This window comes from Sceloporus occidentalis, unplaced genomic scaffold (assembly GCF_023333645.1).
Source record: "Sceloporus occidentalis isolate IW3139 unplaced genomic scaffold, rSceOcc1.0.p SCAF_4, whole genome shotgun sequence".
Taxonomy (NCBI): Eukaryota; Metazoa; Chordata; class Lepidosauria; order Squamata; family Phrynosomatidae; genus Sceloporus; species Sceloporus occidentalis.
Window position 1 is genome coordinate 187,353,226 of NW_028316984.1, and position 18,720 is coordinate 187,371,945.

At 38.0% G+C, this 18,720-nt stretch overlaps 1 protein-coding gene across 11 annotated transcripts in view; it reads right to left on the reverse strand.

Moving 5' to 3' along the window:
- PPP1R13B (protein phosphatase 1 regulatory subunit 13B) overlaps positions 1-18,720 on the reverse strand; it is a 97,072-nt gene that overhangs the window by 43,930 nt on the left and 34,422 nt on the right. For 7 of the 11 annotated variants that reach the window (XM_089522640.1, XM_089522630.1, XM_089522631.1 and 4 more), the window contains exon 4: positions 17,973-18,037. In XM_089522640.1, coding sequence (XP_089378766.1) covers positions 17,973-18,037 — 65 coding nt within the window. Of the gene's footprint in view, positions 1-710; positions 796-8,496; positions 8,780-11,871; positions 12,229-13,625; positions 13,846-17,972; positions 18,038-18,720 lie in introns of those variants that run through there. The other 4 variants (XM_089522633.1, XM_089522638.1, XM_089522637.1 and 1 more) reach the window with 4 other exon arrangements.

Sequence of the window (18,720 nt, forward strand, 5' to 3'; positions counted from 1 at the left end):
AGTTCCTCTTTGTTCTATAGCATTTTAAAAATAGCAAAGGGAAATACAGTGACCTTGGGCAAGTCACACTCTCTCAGCCTCAGAGGACGGCAGATACAACCCCCTTCTGAATCTTGCCTCCCCCCTCAAAAAAAAATTGATAGGCTCACTTTAGGCTCAACATAAGTAAAAAAACAACTGAAAGATAACACAACAACAACAAGATGCACTAAAACCAAAGTGATGCATGTTAAATTTCATTAACTTTAGCAAGGGAACAAGTAAGACTAATTCCGGATCCAATCTATTTCCCCTGAACATATATTTGCCTTAAAAATTTAGACAACTGGGCTTTAAAATAAAAGAGCTTCAGTTAAACAGTCTGTTTCCTGAGATAACATTTGGTGCTCCACACTAGTATGACAGAGAAACATAAATCAACCCCAATGTTAATATATAACTTACAGACAAAAGGAAAACAGTTTTAATATTCAGTAGCAGTTTCAAGATATCTGCATATGAACGCATACTATAAAATGCTCTACAATACAAAAGTGACTAAAAATTGTCTCCAAAGAAACATTTTGTGAAAGAGGTCAAAATAGCTAACTATGACAAATGTCTGCTAGTTAGAAATATCCTTTCCATAAGATTATTCACTATGGAAACACATTTTTACTATCAGTTCCTTTCACAATTATTATATAGCACTGGGGAAGGGAGCAGCTAACCTGTAGCTTTATTCGTGGTTGCCTCTTTTTCATCCACATAGCAAAAGAATGGTCTCAAAAAGCAAGATTCCTCTTCAGTCTCAGCACTGATTTTCAGAATTCAGAACCAATGTGTTAGGTCTTCAAAGTAGGGCAGCCCAGTCTTTAAACAAGAGATAACTTAATAAAAGCACCCACCAGCAGACAGCTCTTCTTTCTTGACAGGTCTAGTTAATCACTGAGGTTCAAGCTGATAATCTCATTCATTATAATTCCCTATTAAATTTCAGTCTAAATGAATTATGAAAGTCAGGAGAGATTGCTATTCTAAACAAAGCTCTATGAGAAGACTGCGCTCAACGAAGGCAGCAGTATATGTCCCTAAACATTAGTAGTGTCCAAGAGTTTTAGCAACTAGCTTGTCTACTTATAGTAGCTATGAGTAGTTCCCCAAATGACATCACTCGCCTTTCACAACAAGCCTTAACCTGTAAGATATAAAACACACACACCCCTTTTGCCAGGACAAGGAAAAATGCACCTCCTCCTTTAAATGTATACTCAAAACAAACAAAGGGCCTTCTGCAAAAATATTTACTCCCACAAATTCCACAGATTCACTCCAAGCTTAACATTCTGATGACTACTACATTTATTCATATGAATTGTGAGGGATTTTGCTCCACAACATAACATCCAAAACAGTATTACCTCAAATTTGGATTTGGCAGCATTTTGTGAACACAACCCTTTGTCAAAATTGGTGTTTACTGTTTCTGCCTGCCATTTTCTTATATCTGGGCAACATTCTGTGCCAAGCCCAGGGCTATTCAACATCTTTATCAAAGAGTTGGATGATGGAATAGAGGCCATGCTTATCAAATTTGCAGTTGACACAAAATTAGGAGGGGTAGCTAATACCCCATAGGACAAGATCAGAATTCAAAATGACTGTAACAGATTAGAGTTGGGCCAAAATGAACTAAATGAATTTCAACACGGAGAAATGTAGGACACTACACTTAGGGAGAAAAAAATGAAATGCAGATATAGGACGGGGGACACCTGGTTTGACAAAAGTACACATGAAAGGGATCTAAGAGTCCTAGTAGACCACAAGCTGAACATGAGTCAATAGTGCGATGCAGCAAGTAAAAAAGACAATGGAATTCTAGGGTGCATCCATAGGGGTATAATGTCTAGACTGAGGGAAGTAATACTACCAATCTATTCTGCTTTGGTCAGACCTCACCTGGAATACACTATCCAGTTCTTAGCACCACAATTCAAGAAGGATGTTGACAAGCTGGATCAAGTCCAAAGGAGGGTGACCAAAATGGTGAAGGGTCTGGAAACCATGCCTTATGAGGAAAGACCTAGGGAGCTGGTTATGTTTGACCTGGAGAAGAGATTAAGAGGTGATATGATAGTCATATCTAAAAATGTGAAGGGATGCCATACTGAGGATGGAACATGTTTGGTTTCTGCTACTCTATAGAGACCAGGATGGGGCAATGGCATCAAACTACAGGAAAAGAGATTCCACCTCAACATTAGGAAGAACTTCCTGACAGTAGGAGCTGTTCAACAGTGCAACATGCTGCCTTCAAGTATGGTGGAGTCTCCTTCTTTGGAGGTTTTCAAGCAGATGCTTTGATTGATTGAAATGGATGGCTCTTATTGTCTCTTCCAACTCTATGATTCTGTGTATATAACATCTCCAGAATGCAGCCAATGAAACTTTGTTTTGTCATAAAAATGATGAACAGCATAAAATAAAATGCTACTACCCTCCCTAAGCCCTTTGTCTGTGTGTCAAGTTTTGTAACACATAGTGTAAAGGTATTAAACTGGGTAGCAGTGTTACCTATTGAGCCAACAGGAGGCTGCTGCTGAGCTTAGCTGCAAGGCTGATTGGTCATTTACATGTGAGCATATTTTTACCCATTTTTAGAGTACCAAAAATAAACAATGAAACAGAAAATTAGTTTATCAAGATATAGCCACCTAGCATATACAGTCAGCCCTCCATATCCACTAACTTTTTTAATCCATGGATTCAAGCATCCATGGCTTGAAAATATTTTAAAAATAAATAAATCCCAAAAAGTCAACCTTGATTTTATCATTTTATATAAGGAACACCATTTTAGTATGCCACCGTATTTAATGGGACTTGAGTATCCACGAATTCTGATATCCATGAGGAGTCCTGAAGCCAAACCCCAGCCAGTACCAAGGACCCCCTGAACACATGTTGTTTATTAACCTGTAACCCTGCATCATGCTTTATGGAGTTTGCTATCCTTCCTCTAGTGTATATGAACAGTAAACATTTCTGCCATATAAAGTGTGACTGAGAATTACAAGCTACATTTTTCACCTGTTGGTGTTGATATACCCTATGAGAGAAAACACCCAGTCTGAGGAAAACTGCCTCGTCAGCCAAACATGTGGCAGCATGGCAACAAATATCAAATTCAAATGATCTACCATGCAGATCACATGGAGAAATTCACATGACTCACTTAATCAGATGTATGCAAGCAATGTGTTACCATATCTGCAATGGCAGAAAAGAGTTCTGATGCCAAACTGAGTCAGTTAGCTAGTGTCATTCACTGAGTATCAATTCAGGAACAGGGAAGAGGAAAAAAGAGTCACTGTTTTCAGAAAAATACATTACAAATCATTTCCTGGTACATATATATCAAAATTTCACTGTTTATTTTTATTAATTTATTACCTAAATGCTTTAAATGTTACCCAGACAAAATTGAAAAAGGGGAAAGCCATGTCAGGTGGCTAGGATAGGTAATTTGAAAATGACTGAGGAGGGAAGGAGTCCCAAGAACAGTAACTGAAAAATAAAACTGGGGTTCCTGCCTAGTTGGGTTGATACATGAGAACCCAATTGTGGTAGATTGTTCCTCCTGCCATCCCAGAACAACTATTACCATCAATTCAGGAACAGGGAAGGGGAAAGAAGAGCCATCATTTTAAGGGAATTTCCTCTCAAATCATTGCCTGTTATATGAATGTAATGTAACAAGGGTTCTGTCCTGGGCCCAGTGCTATTCAACATCTTTATCAATGACTTGGATGAAAGAATAGAGGGCATGCTTATCATATTTGCAGATGATACCAAATCACATTGTAGCAGCTAATATCAGAGGACAAAATTCAAGATGACCTTAATAGATTAGAAAGCTGAGTCAAAGCTAACAAAATGAATTTCAACACTGAGAAATGTAAGGCACTGCACTTAGGGTGGAAAAATGAAATGCACAGATATGGTATAGGGGACACCTGGCTTAAGGAGACTACATGTGAAAAGGATCTAGGAGTCCTAGTAGACCACAAGTTGAACATGAGTCAATAGTGTGATGCAGCAGTTAAAATAGTCAATGTGATTTTAGGCTGCATCAATAGAAGTAACAGTGTCTAGATCAGTGGTTCTCAACTTTTCTAATGCTGCGACCTTTTAATACAGTTTCTCATGTTGTGGTGACCCCCAACCATAAAATTCAGTTCCTAAGACCATTGGAAATATGTTTTCCGGTGGTTTTATGTGACCCCTGTGAAAGTGTCGTTCGACCCCCAAAATGGTTGCGACCCACAGGTTGAGAACCGCTGGTCTAGATCAAGGGAAGTAATAGTGCCACTCTATTCTGCTTTGGTCAGGCCTCAAACGGAATACCGTGTCCAGTTCTAGGTAACACAATTCAAAAAGGATGTCGAGAAGATGGAAAATGTCCAGAGGAGGGCGACCAAAATGGTGAAGGGTCTGGAAACCATGCCTTATGAGGAAAGACTTAGGGAGCTGTGTGTGTTTAGCTGGAGAAGGGATGGTTAAGAGATGATATGATAACCCTGTTTAATTATTTGAAGGCATGTCTTATTGAGGAAGGAGCAAGCTTGTTTTCTGCTGCTCCACAGAATAGGATATGGAACAATTGATTCAAATTACAGGAAAAGAGGTTCCATCTAAATATTAGGAGGAACTTCCTGACAGGAAGAGCTGTTTGACAGTGGAACACACTCCCTTGGAGTGTGCAGGGATCGCCTTCTTTGGAGGTCTTTAAACAGAATCTGAATGGTCATCTGTCGGGAATGCTTTGATTGTGATTTCCTGAATGGCAGGGGGTTGGACTGGATAGCTCTTGTGGTCTTTTACAACTCTATGGTTCTATGATTCTATCTTCCAGATCTTCAGCACTGAAGATATAGGTGAGTGTTATCTGTTCTCTTCTTCTGGCTGTGGAATTCTACGTGTGTGTTTATGCACATGCATGCATGTGTGTGGGTGTGTGACTCTCGCCAAGGTTTGGGAAAAGGGCTATTGACCTGATGCTTATCCTAGCAACTGGGAATTGGAAGACTGTGTTACTATGTGGGGCCATAACAGAAAAACAAATCCTCTAATAAGGCATTTCTACAACAAAGTCCATTAATATGTTTGATTTGTAGTTATTTAACTAATGGGTAAGATACATCATAATGAGCTGTACAATACATACAAATTATATATATTTAATATTGAAAATAATATCTTGGTGATGGTGTCAACTGCCCTCAAGTTGACCTCAATCCATGGCAACCCTAGGATGAATCATCTCCAAATTCCCTTGTTTTCCACTGTTCTGCTCTGCTCTTGCAGGCTCATGCCCATGGCCTACTCAAACTAAATCCAACCATCCAGTATGTAGTCTTCCTCTCTTTCTATTGTTCTCTTCCTTTCTAAGCATCATTGTCTTTTCCAGTTATTCATCTGTCTCATGATGTGGCCTATTTACAACAACATCAATTTAGTCATCCTGGCTTCCATGGGGAGCTTGGATTTCATCTGTTCTAGAATCCATCTGTTTCCTTGGCCATCCATGGTATTCTCAGCAGTCTTCTCCAGTACCACACTGCAAATGATTTTCTTTCTATCAGCTTTCTTCACTGTCCAGCTCTCCATATGTGGAGAGGGGGGATACAATAGCTTGAACAATCCTCACTTTGGTGTTCACAATTATATCTTTACACTTTAGGATGTACAGTTCCTTCTTAGCTGTCCTTCCCATTCCTATTCTTCTAATTTCTTGACTGCAGAAATTGGTTTTGATCAATATTTGATCAATATTTTGATCTAAGATATGAGAATTCCTTGATTATTTCAATTTCATCGTTATTTAAGATGAATTCTTGTAGATCTTCAATGGTCATTATTTTTTGTTTTCTTAATGTTTAGAATTAAGCCTACCTTGGCACTTTCCCCCTTGGCTTTCTTCAGTAATCGTTTCATGTCTTTGTTGGCTTATGCTGGTAGTATTGTGTTGTCTGCATATCTTAGGCTATTATTGTTTCTTGCTCCCATCTTCACTCCTCCTTCCTCTGAGTCCTTTTGGAATTCTCTGGTCCTCTTCATTATCCATCATATGTTTGCTATGTTATCCCTAGTAACTGTTCTTTTCCTGAATCCATACTTAATCTCTGGGATTTCTCACTCCATATATGGTAGGAGACTTTGCTGCAGAATTTTGAGCATGACTTTGCTTGCATGGGAAATTAATACAATGGTCCTATAGTTACTGCAATCTTTTGTTTCTCCATTTTTGTGTCATTTGTGTAATATTTACACTTCGCTATTTCTAGATCTCAAGTGGCTTGGCCAACCAAATGTAAGGGATAGTTCCAATCTTCAAAACCCCACTTCTGCTTATTTGACTTCTAAGAATCACTGAATAATATGAGTTTTGTCCAAACATTTCATTCAAGACCTCCATTCTACTCCAGTATTGCAGAGATACTGTTAAATTCCCAGTTGTGAGATGCGACTGGTTTCTTAAGAGCAAAATAAATGCAAAATCTTTCTTGTAGAGATGCTTTACTCTAAAATAACATTTCTTAGGTATCTATAGCACTTACTTACTAATGTGTGTTTTAAAAATCACAACCAATTTTGTTTGTAAAATGGGGACTCCCCACTTCTTCTTTCCTGCTGCATATTGGCACTCAAAGTTAACTAGCCCTGGCACAAACTAAGCTTAAAACTAAAAGAATAAACTAAAAAGAATAAGCCACACCAAGTTTTTAAAAATACTTATTTTTCATGGTATAAATGTGTACTTCATCTTCAGCCATTTCCCAGCTCCTATTTCCAGCAGCACACAGACCCTTGTGTATGACACTCATCGAAGTTTGAATGTTACAGAATGTACAACTAGTTCTGTTGGAGTGAGAACACTGTGTAGTTTTAGTGTGCATGACATTATTGCCAGTTTAATGGTTTCATCCACAGCTCTGCCTTGCTTTTTGTTAATTAGGTCAGAAAACGCCAGCAGCAGAATCCATTTGGAAAGTCAACAATTAATACCACACCAACAGTCTTTTTTTAGTTTAATAGAATGGACAGGGTGATCAAATCCAGATAAATCAAAATTCTATTTCTGTTTATGTCCGATTTTATACATATGTTGCTGCAGTTGCTGTGTGCCTTCAAGTTGTTTCCAGCGTATGACAACCCTATCATGGGGTTTACTTGACAAGATTTGTTCAGAAGGGGTTTGCTGTCATCGTCCTACTAGGCTGAGATTGTGACTTGCCCAAGGTCACCCTATAGGTTGCCATGGCCAAGCATGGATTTGAACCCTGGTCTCCACAGTCCAGGCTCTTTATATGCATTCTCAGTCAATATCTAACCAAATTCATAGTGACTGAGTTATATGCATACCTAGTCAATATGAATTTAACCAGATCCTCTCAAAAACAGCCATCCTATTAGCCTCTCCTATCACATGCAGATGTCTTCTAAATAACAAAGGCTTGGAACTACTGAGAGTAGGACAGTTTTCAGTTGTTTGGAATCTTCTACACTTTACAACTTTTCCTTCAGTACAGCCTCTCTTCTCTTTCTAAAGGGGTAGTTGTAACTGCCAGGGCATTCAAAACTACAAGTGGTTTGTTCTTTTTCCAATCAAGACTAGGTGTCAGAAGAAAAGTTTCAAAAATCATTGATATCTATCCACACTATAGGAAAAATAGAAGGAGTTGTAATCAGTTTCAACAGGTGAAAGAAATGAAAACAAATAGTTCTAAAGTAGGTGAAAATTAATGCTGACTGCTGCACGCATGCTTTTTATGAAAATACTATATACAAAGATATAGGAACTTGAAAACAACTGGTAAATAAAGATGTTTTCATCTTTCATTTATTAAATTTAAGAAGCAGTGCAGACCAAAAGGTATGAATGTTTTGATTTGCTTACCACAATTCTTTACTCAAAAACAATTATGAGTAATAGAAGTGTTTCATTAACCATTCTTTGATCTTTGAAACTGGATTTTTCTGGACATTAAGAGAAAAACATCTTGTTATTTCCAAGATAACTGTTTAAGACTCATTACAAAATTCTTAAATAACATAGTTATTACTTTATTATGTGTTTTCCTAACACAGTAGTTAAGGCTGTGTTTATGATGATGATACAATACCCAAAACAAAGACAATGGCGGGGTTATAGTGGTCCTAAACTTGATGCTGATGCTGTGAAACCCCATGCAATTTTTTAGGTTCCCCCTCTAAACAGCTCAAGTTTTAAACAATTCAGCTGGGATGGGGGGAGGAAAAATAAAAAGTTCTGTACTTGTAAACAATAATGTTGCATAAACAAGTATTCCAACTCATGTTTTTCACCTTCTATTTTCAGTACAAAATATGCTTATTAAAACAATATGTAAATTCACCAGGGGAAAAACATAATGACTATAAAATAATATGCCATGCAAGAAAAAGAAAGAATTTCTTAAAATGAATAATTACCTGCTGCCAACTTTCCCATGTAACTGCAAAAGACCATACTTTTATCCTGTGGCATTGCCCATCATCTGTAAACTCTTGCATTGTTTCAATATGGTTCAGCTCCATTTCCCCCCAGTCTTCCAAATTATAACTGTGCTGATTGTTGTCTACAAACCACGCAGGCAAATAGCCCTTTCGCCAACCTTAAATGAGATAATCCCTAATCCTTAATTTGTGAAAGAATTAGTCAATATCAGGTAAACTTTGTATCTTTTCCTACCACATGGAGAAGTCTCCATCATCCCTCCTCCCTCATCATTTATCAATATGGAAAGCTGTCTTTCTGCATTCATCAGCAATCAGTGAACAGAAAAGGCTAGTGGATTTTGCCAGCAGTGAAAGACCTAATCATGACAAGATCAAGCCAGCTGTCAGGTCTAATCAGCTTGATGCACTGCACTTTTCATATTCAGTGGAGAAAATCTGAGCAAGCTCTCTTTTTGTAGCTAATTACGGATGTAAGTTAAAATATATCCAGCTCCATCAGGCCTTGCCTGAAAAGAAGAAGAGCCCTCCTTCTATCCACCATCTTGAAGGAGAGAAAGGCAAGCCAGCTCCAACAGGCCGCTGGACTTTTCCCCTTCCCTACTGCCATTCCCTTCTCCTTTTGTGTCTTTTCTTTTTTTAGATTGTAAGCCTGAGGGCAGGGAAATGTCTAATTAACAAATTATAAGCCGCTCTGAAAGCCTTGGCTGAAGAGCGGGGTATAAATGAATAAGTATTATTATTATAAAATAGAAACACTTTGCAATCAATGCAGAATATTAAGTTTTAAATTTGTCTTTTTCTCATATTAACTTGTCGTGCTAAACTGCATGTCAAAACAAGGTGAAAGGCCATTATTGCCTACCCTTTTTCTGCACTTCAGAGTTAACAGGATGCCATGTTGACTGACAAGCGCTGAAACTTGCTATCCTATCAAGAGATGCAGACTGTGCAAGACAAGATAAATACAACATGCAAACAGTTTCAGAAGAGCTGCTTTTGTGGCATTCACAGAGTAAAATGGAACGCCATACAAAATGGCTTAGTAATAAGGCACACAAGCAAAAGCAGTAAAACCAAGAGGATGCATCATCCTGAAAAACAGAAAGCAAAAAGAATCAGCCAGCTTTAATAGATTTATCTCCTGACCACTCTGACTCCAAATGAAAATTGTAGAAATCACTTGCTCATCCTTTCGGAATAATCCACACTTAAACAACTATGGAGAAAAACAAATTAAAAGCCTTTGGCATATTTTATAACACACAGGAATGATGCATAACAGAATGCTTTTCTACCCCTCAAAACATAAAATAAACTGAAACACAGCATTGGGTACCTAATGATAAGGTAGCAAAATTGAGCTAAACATAGCTATTTTGTAGCTGTGTTGGAAACAGTTCTGGTACTAGGAGAGCAAAAGAGATGTAGCTAGCATAAACCCAATGAGAGGTGGGTAGAATTAGTTAAAATGTATTTGTTTAGCAAATAAGGAATCTGACCTATGAGATATTTTCCATTTTCCCCTTGAAGATATCATGTTGCTCTTCAACATTGTAAGAGGACAATAAAGTTTGAATTTGTGTTTTAAACCTAATGTTTTTAAAAATAAAGTGACTGATGCAAAGTATATAAAAACAAGAGCATAAAGTGCTCATTCATGAATTACACTATTTGTGGCCTGCCCCATATTATAGAAATGTTCTCGACATAAACAGAGAAAAAAAATCAATTTTAAAATCCATTTATTTATTTTATTTATTTGAAAGATTTATATCCCACCTTTCCCCCACAAAGGGATTCAAGCAGGGTTACAATAATTTTCAAGGTGGGTTACAATAATTTGATTTTAAGCATAAAATCAGAAGCAGCAGAAGTATGGCAAAAAAACAAAATTCAGTAGCCCAAAAATGTAAGCACATTTTTAAAAGTGAAGAACAGCCAACATAAATTATTTTAAAGTCTGAATGAACAGAAATGTCTTTATATTTAAACCCTGCCCTCAACAAGGATGGTATCAGGTGACTCTATCTAGAAAGGCAGACAGAATCTATCTGTAAACAGCATACTACCAGTAAAAATACCTCCACCCACTCTCCCTGTTATCTCCATCCAGGTGGTGTTATCAGCTAAAGTTGATAAAAGAAGATTTAGGCCACAGTGGTCACTTATTACTTTTAGTATATTCACATGCATTAAAAATATAAATGAACTATAGTGAATAACTCTAGCGGTGTTAATGGTTTGTCCAAACATGTTATTTATGACAAAAAAATCAGATTAGGCTAACAGATGGTGATTGATCCACAATTCTCAGCAAGCTTTATGGCTGGATGGGACTTTGAATGAGGGTTTTCCCAGTCCAGCATTTCACTATGCTACATGCAATTCAAATCCTTCACCCCATTCTCCACACCATCATCACATTTCTTAGGTAGGAGCACACTCATGTTTTGTTTACAACCTTTATTATTACACAAAAAGATTTTTCAACTTGTCCTTTAATTGCACTGTGTTGTTTTTGTTGTGTGCCATCAAGTCATTTCCAACTTATGGAGACTAAGGCAAACCTATCATGGGGTTTTCTTGGCAAGATTTGTTCAGAGGAGCTTTGCCATTGCCTTCCCCTGAGGCTGAGAGAGCGCAACTTGCCCAAGGTCACCCAATGAGTTTCTTGGCTGAGTGGGGAATTGAACCCTGGTCTTCAGTCACAGTCCAGCACTCAAACCACTATGCCATGCTGGCTCTCCCAATACCCATTTGTCAATGTATCAAAGCCAAAATGTACTTTTATTGGCTATTTTATTTCTTTATAGACCACCTTTCAGACTGCTTGGGTATTTGGCATACAGACAATGCATGCCCCCAAGACACCTGCCCGGCTCCCACACATGGGATAGCTTCTGGGCAATTTGGTGGTGCAGCATTTACACACTGTTAGAGCACCTTAAAGCCAGCTTCTGGCTACAGCAGGCAGAAAAAAACACCTTTTCGTTGCCTGAAAAAGGAGCGGCTCTTTGTGGTTCTTTTATTGGGCGGCTTTGAGGCAGATTTGGTTGCCGTGGCCCCAATCAGCCTTCGGAAGGGATGGCTTGAAGTCACCCCTTTGGGGCAGTCAGTTTTGCCTCTTAATTTGAAATACTCAGGTTTAGATTTATACTCAAATATTTTAACATTAAGTAAAGGCATTATAATATCAAAATATCTAAAGTACCATAGGCTTTAATACAGAGGTTCAAGCAACTCTATAAAATTATCCTCAAATGTATATATTATGGCCGTAGGGCAGGGAAGCTTTTTCTGCCCAGGGTTCAAATTCCAAAGTGAAGTAGTACAAGATGTACATTTTACCTGTGTTGACATTTTCCAACCAAGCATACAAAGCGTAATTGAATTTTAAGCATGTCTACTCAACAGTAACCCATACTGCAACTTTCAAGCTGTATTTGAACTGACAGCACTTTAACTGCCATGGCTCAACAATATGGAATTCTAGAGTCTGTAGTTTGATGAGACATTTAGCCTTCTGTGCTGGATTGTTCTGGCGCCACAACAAACTACAGTACCAAGAATTCCACAGCACTGAGCCAGGACAGTTAAAGTGGTGTCAACCTGGATTGTTTCTGCAGTGCCAATGCAGCCTCAGCCTTGCAAAGCACAGCTCAATCCTATGCATAGGGCCTAAATACCCTAAAGGGACCAGATCCCACCTGATCCTGGAAGCTAAACAGGGCCAGCCCAGTTAGTACTTGGATAGGAGACCACCAATGAATACCAAGTTGTGTAGACTGTATTTCAGAATAAGGAACTGGCAAAACCACCTCTGATTATTCCTTGCCTAAGAAAACACTGTGAATTTTATGGGGTCACTATAAATTGAGAGGCAACTTGAAGGCGTGCACACACACACACACACACACACACAAACACACACTTAAGTGCAAATACAACAGATACCTGGACTGATAATTGTTCCTCATTTCCATGCAACAATATAATGCATATTTAAACAATATTTAAAATAGGTGAAACAAAATATAATTGTTATTTGTATTAACTCACGACATAGAGTGGGGCATAAATATTTTAATATAGATAAATACTTATTCTTCTGTTCCTTGTCAGCAATTGTTTTTTCAACTACACACAAGATTTGGTTTGTGTAACGAAAGATATCTTTAAGTCAATCATTATCCTGCCATATAACATTTTCCCCAGTGTTCAGTGCCCTGGTGGCACAATGGTTAAATGCCTGTACTGCAGCCACTCACTCAAAACCATAGGGTTGCAAGTTCAAGACCAGCAAAAGGGCTCAAGCTCGACTCAGGCTTGCATCCTTCTGAGGTCGCTAAAATGAGTACCCAGATTGTTGGGGGCAATTAGCTTACACTTTGTAAACTGCTTAGGGAATGCTTAAGTGCACTGATAAGCAGTATAGAAATGTACTTGTTATTGCTATCATCCCTCTACTGGCTCCCCTTCCCCTTCCATATTCAGTATAAGCTCCTGTTGCTGACTTTTAAAGCCCTCCATGGGCTGGCCCCTCCTTATTTATCAGAACTTTTTTCTCCTCACCTTCCCGCTCAGGCCTTCCGTTCTGGTAGTCAAAATTTGCTGTCTCAGCCCAGGATTTTCTCTGCCTCATTCCAGATTTGTCCCTTTTCACTTGCTGCCCCTCACTCCTGGAACCTCCTTCCCCCACGAACACGGGTCATCACTTCTTTAACCAGTTTCAAAACTGAGTTGAAGACCATTCTGTTCAGAGAAGCGTTCCCAGGCATTGCGTGACTATTATTTGCTATTTGACGTTTTTAATTTGTTACCTGTTTTATTGACCCCTTTCCTGTATTGTTATTTATTTTTTATATGTATTATGCTATTATTTCTTAGACTATATGCCATGGGCAGGTTTACTTTTACCTATTTTATTGTTTGTAGATACAACGCTGTGCAAATCTACAGCGCTATATAAATAAAACATAATAATAATAATAATAATAATAATAATAATAATAACTATTGCATGTGAAAGCCAGCAAAGTAAGGTGGTTTGAGTACTGGACTATGATTCTAAAGATCAAACCCCTACATCGGAAATGACTTACCTTAAGTCAAAATGACTTGTGGGCACCAAGATGGTGCTGTGTACCATCTAGCTATGTGAAAGAAAGCAAGAGTTTGTAGGGAATGGGATCATATTGCCCTCTCTGAACTATGCCTCTTTCTCTGTCCAACCTTGGGTTCAAACTGCACAAACCTGTTTTGTGAGTAAGCTATAAATGTTATATTTTCTTTTATTCTTTGAAGACTGAATTCTTCTTATAGCATTTTAAAAACAGTGAAGAGAAATACAACTAAGTCTGTCCTCAGATCTATTATAGAGTGACATAGTATCATGATATTGTGTCTGGTTCCATACTACTGAATATAGTATACAAAAACAAAAACACCCATTTTATTGTCTGGAAAGGCTCTTAGTTGTCAAACGGCAAAGGCGGACATATACTCTTATTTCCAACTGGCTAAATATAGAAACTGTTTTCTGCAAATCTTCATGTTCCAAATTTGATTCTATCGCACCCATTCTAAAATCCCTTCACTGGCTTCCTATTAGCTTCCAGGCACAGTATAAGGTGTCGGTTATTTCCTATAAAGCTCTACCTGGGCCCAGCTTACCTGAGGGAACACCTCTTCCCATATAATCCTTTCTGCACTCTCAGATCCACAGGGAAGAATCTACTACAGTCAGAGAGAAGTAGACTGGTAATTACCTCTAGGGACGTTTTCTGCTGCCGCTCCAAAAATCTGGAACGATCTGCCGGATGAGATCTGCCAACTAACATCTTTGGAGGCCTTTAAGAGGCAATAAAAACGGATCTCTTCTGGCTGGCCTTCCCAAACTGATCCCCTAATCTCACTCTCCACTTGCTTAAATTGTTCTCTTCAGACTGATTCATTCTTGACTGATCTTATTGCCCATTGTTTGGGAATTGCTTTTAACGTTAATTTTAGGGGGGGAAGGAGTGGGAATCTGGAGTCTAGTGTACTTTTATCTACCGTTTCTGTGTCTTTGATTTTATTGTTTTTTCTTTTTTATATGCTGTTACCCGCCTTGATTCAACACAGGGAGAGGCGGGTTATAAATACTATTATTATAGTTGTTGTTGTTGTTGTTGTTGTTATTATTATTATTATTATTATGTAGCTTTTAAACAAACACTTTAGCAGTTTATAACATCTCCATCAGAATGATAGGTTTCACGCAGATTGTTTTTAGGCTTATATCATCAGAACAGAGAAGGGCAGTACAGAACGTGCTTTGTATGCGCAGGGCCAAAGGTTCAATTCCTGGAATCTCTCAACAGCCAATATAGGCAAACAACAGAATCAAGCAGAAATAACTTTCCTGGACTGCATTACTATGGAAGAATGGGTGAGAAACAAAAGTTGTTTGTGAAGTGAAGGAATCCCTGCATACAAAAAGGTATATCAGAGAGAATGACTTATCATGTTGTTCTTCCTAGCATACTGTTGTCCTGCATCAAAAAACCTTTTTTTCAGAGGAAAACTTGCACAGCCCACTGCCTCTTTTCCCAGCTGCCTGAAGATTAACAGTCCAGAAAAAGCTTCAGATTGAGTTCTCTCTCTTCTGCACATCTGGATGTTTGCCCGAAATGCCATTTCTTCATTGTATACCACATTTTACCATGTCAATGCTTATTGCAAAGATCTACAGTGGTGTAATAAACTGGAATCAGAGAGCAAGGTAAAGTAATACCATGAGGAAAGGGGTAATGAGAGAAGAGCTCGAAAGGAAATCACAAGTTGCACTCCTCACCCTGCCTCATGCTTCCTAAAAATGATAATTTAAATCAGCACTTCTCAAGCAATCTGATGTGGCAGAATGGCAGCTTTTTTACCAATGTGAAACAGACCAATTTCATATTTGTACTATATCAGTGTTGTTATTCACATAATTTCCTCAAAACTCACAGCAGATTGATAGCCAATGGTTTTTGGCCTGCACCAGTCCACATATGACCACTTGGAGTAGCACCGACCTTCATCAGTTACCAGCAAAGGCAACAATTTATAACATTTCAAATGTCCTTCATTTTAAAGTTACAAATAAAATTCCATTGTTGAAGCATATTTCTTTACAAGTGTCACACCATACTTCTAGAAACAAATATAATATTCAAAGGGCTGTGCATATCTGTACTAACAATAAAATGATATGAGCTTCACTGCTCTGCTAAACAGAAAATAACATACAGTGGTACCCCGGGATACGAATGCGCCGCCTTACGAAATTTCCGGGTTACGAAAAAAATTCAATTAATTAATTATTTCCGGGTTACGAAGGTTATTCCGGGTTGCGAAAGAAATTTTGGTGCTTTTCGGCGCGATTTCACCTGGAATCGCGGCTTTCGCTATTAAAGCCTATGGGCTTTTTCGGCTAGCGAAAGTTTCCGGGTTACGAAGGGCTCCGCGGAACGGATTACTTTCGTAACCCGGGGTACCACTGTACTCTACACGCTCCATAATCAAGAACAGAACATAGTCCACAATTTTTGTAAATGGTCCAATGAACAATACAACAAAATAAAGTAATAAAACCCAGCACTGTAGAAAGAAAGAAAGAAAGAAAGAAAGAAAGAAAGAAAGAAAGAAAGAAAGACCTCAAAATATAGCTTCTCAAAGAGAATCACTATTTCCTTCTGCAGAAAAAGTGTAGAACTAATGGGTTTAATCTACATATACATAAAGGCTATATCCTAATCTAGCTAATGAATAGTTCAGGTAAAGAAGAAGTCTTTATTTCACCATCTTTCCAAAGAAAGTTGAGAGAGGAGGAAGATGGAAAACCCAACAGTTCAGAAAACAATCCTTGTGTGTGAACTTCCCAAAAAGGGGAGTGCCCTGAATCACATACTTTGTTTATCATTTTGCAAAGTTATTGCCCTGTGATTCAGTAAGAGAAAATGGGATGTTTGCAAGAGGGGAGACAGCAGGATTTAGATGCAGGAAAATCTTATTTATCTAAGGAGGGGAAGAGAGAATGCAAAAATCTTCCAACAGGCATGTCTTTAGGCATTTGTAGGTCTTCCAGTGCATTTCTTCTGCTGGAAGTTGAATACAGAATCCCACTGGAGGGCCTACAAATGCCTAGAGAAAATATATTTTTTTCAGTCGCATTTAGGGCAACAGCAGAGGCGACAACAAATATAATAATCTGCAAATAATCTAATCCACGAATGGTTATCCTGCAAGTGTATTTTTTTACAGAACAAGAGAGTACTCCAGGGCCACAGTTCATTTACAGAGCACATGTTTTGCAAGCAGACAGCACCAGCTGCAATCTGTTGCATCTCCATTTAAAAGAAGCAGAGTGCAGATGATGATCAGCACATGAAAATCTCACAAGGAAACATTTCTTGCTAATTCAGAATTGCAGGAGGAAGACAAACTTAAACTAAGAAATAGAGGCTGTCTTGAAGGCAAATTAAATGAATCCAATTGGAGACAAAAAAAACCCTGTTGTTTCACTGTTTCCATGTAAAACTACCTGTTCCGCTATGGAACTTACTTTCTTTAGATGTTCATCAAAATATAAGCATGCATAATATCCCCTAGAAGCACTCTAATTTTTTGTTTAAACTAACATTCAGCAAGGTTGAGTGGCAGTGTGCTGTTCTTCTTATACTCATCTAAAACTGCTGTCAAACATGTTGAACCGACAATAAAGAGTAGCACAGAAACTGACTGCAAGTGTTGCCGAGCTGCAATTTAACAAAACAGGGACCACAGATCAACAAGCAGTGATGAGACCTCATTCAGGTGCTGTGACCTATCCATTTTACAATGGATACAATTTCACAAAGGTGAAGATTATCAACAATAGCAAGCAACCAGTGGGCAGAGAAGAAACAGAAGCCTAAATCCAACTAGGTACTAGTTCCAATTACAAAAGACCACTGAATTAATGGGATTTACATACATATTGACTTACCATCCGGCAGTTGTTTCAGTGGGTTTACTCCAACTGGGATTTGTTTTTATGTGCTTTCAAACTGACTCCAATTTATGGTGCCCCTATCATACGTTTAGTCAGAGGTGGTTTGTCATTTGGGTGCTTCTAAGGCTGATAAAGAGTGACTTCCCCAAGCTCACCAAGTGGGTTTCCATGGCTAAGAGGGGATTTGGAATCCGAGTTTCTCAGTCATAGGCTAACACCCAAGCCACTACATCACAGTGGCTCTCATCTAGTTGATTTAATTTAGACCAGAATTTTGCACACCTTACAGTTCTTTAACTTCCTTATTCTCATTTCCTAAGTAAAGTCTTCTTCTAGATAAAATATTTAAGATTCTAAATTGAAGATGTATGTATAGAGATACAAATAAACTGAAATAACCATGAATGTATTTTATTTGAAATATGCAACATACCCCATTTTCAGTACGTTTCTCCACAGGTATATTGATTCCATTTCTTTGATTTTGAGTCTGACGGCCTGAGAATAATACAAATGCATTTAAACTACTGGTTTCTAATGAAGTAGCTACTTAAAGTATAAATACAAGCTTAGAAATTATTATTATTATTATTATTATTTTCAAAACATGATCAACTTTATATTTTGAGTTAGTAAAAATAATTTATGATTTTGAAAAGCTGATGTGTAAATGTTTTCCATCTTTTCAGTGGGGTCAGGTGTTTGTTTTTCAAAATGTATTTAAAGCTCAGTTAAGAATATCATAATGCTAGAACTGATGTAATCTGAATAACACTTTTCTGATATAAACGTAGTAATTATCCTCATGCATTACACAGGATATAGACCAGAAAATTATGCTGTTGAAACTTCATCTATTCTATCCTCCCCTCAGAAACCCACTTTGTTGTGGGTTTCTACTACTAAGAGTTTCTACTAACCACTGGAGACCATCACCTGCTCAGCACTTTCCTCATTAAGAACTCTCTTGAAATTGTTGTGTGTGGGATACCAACCAGGATTAAAGATAAAAACTGCAAACTAACAACACACCACGGTTAATGCAAATAGATTTACAAATCAACTTTAAACTATAGATTTAGATTATGGTTTGATATGCATATGGCTTGATATTGCAAACATATGATGGATAATGGAGCAATAAAGAGTGATCCTATATCTGGGATTTATGCTTCTTGTCA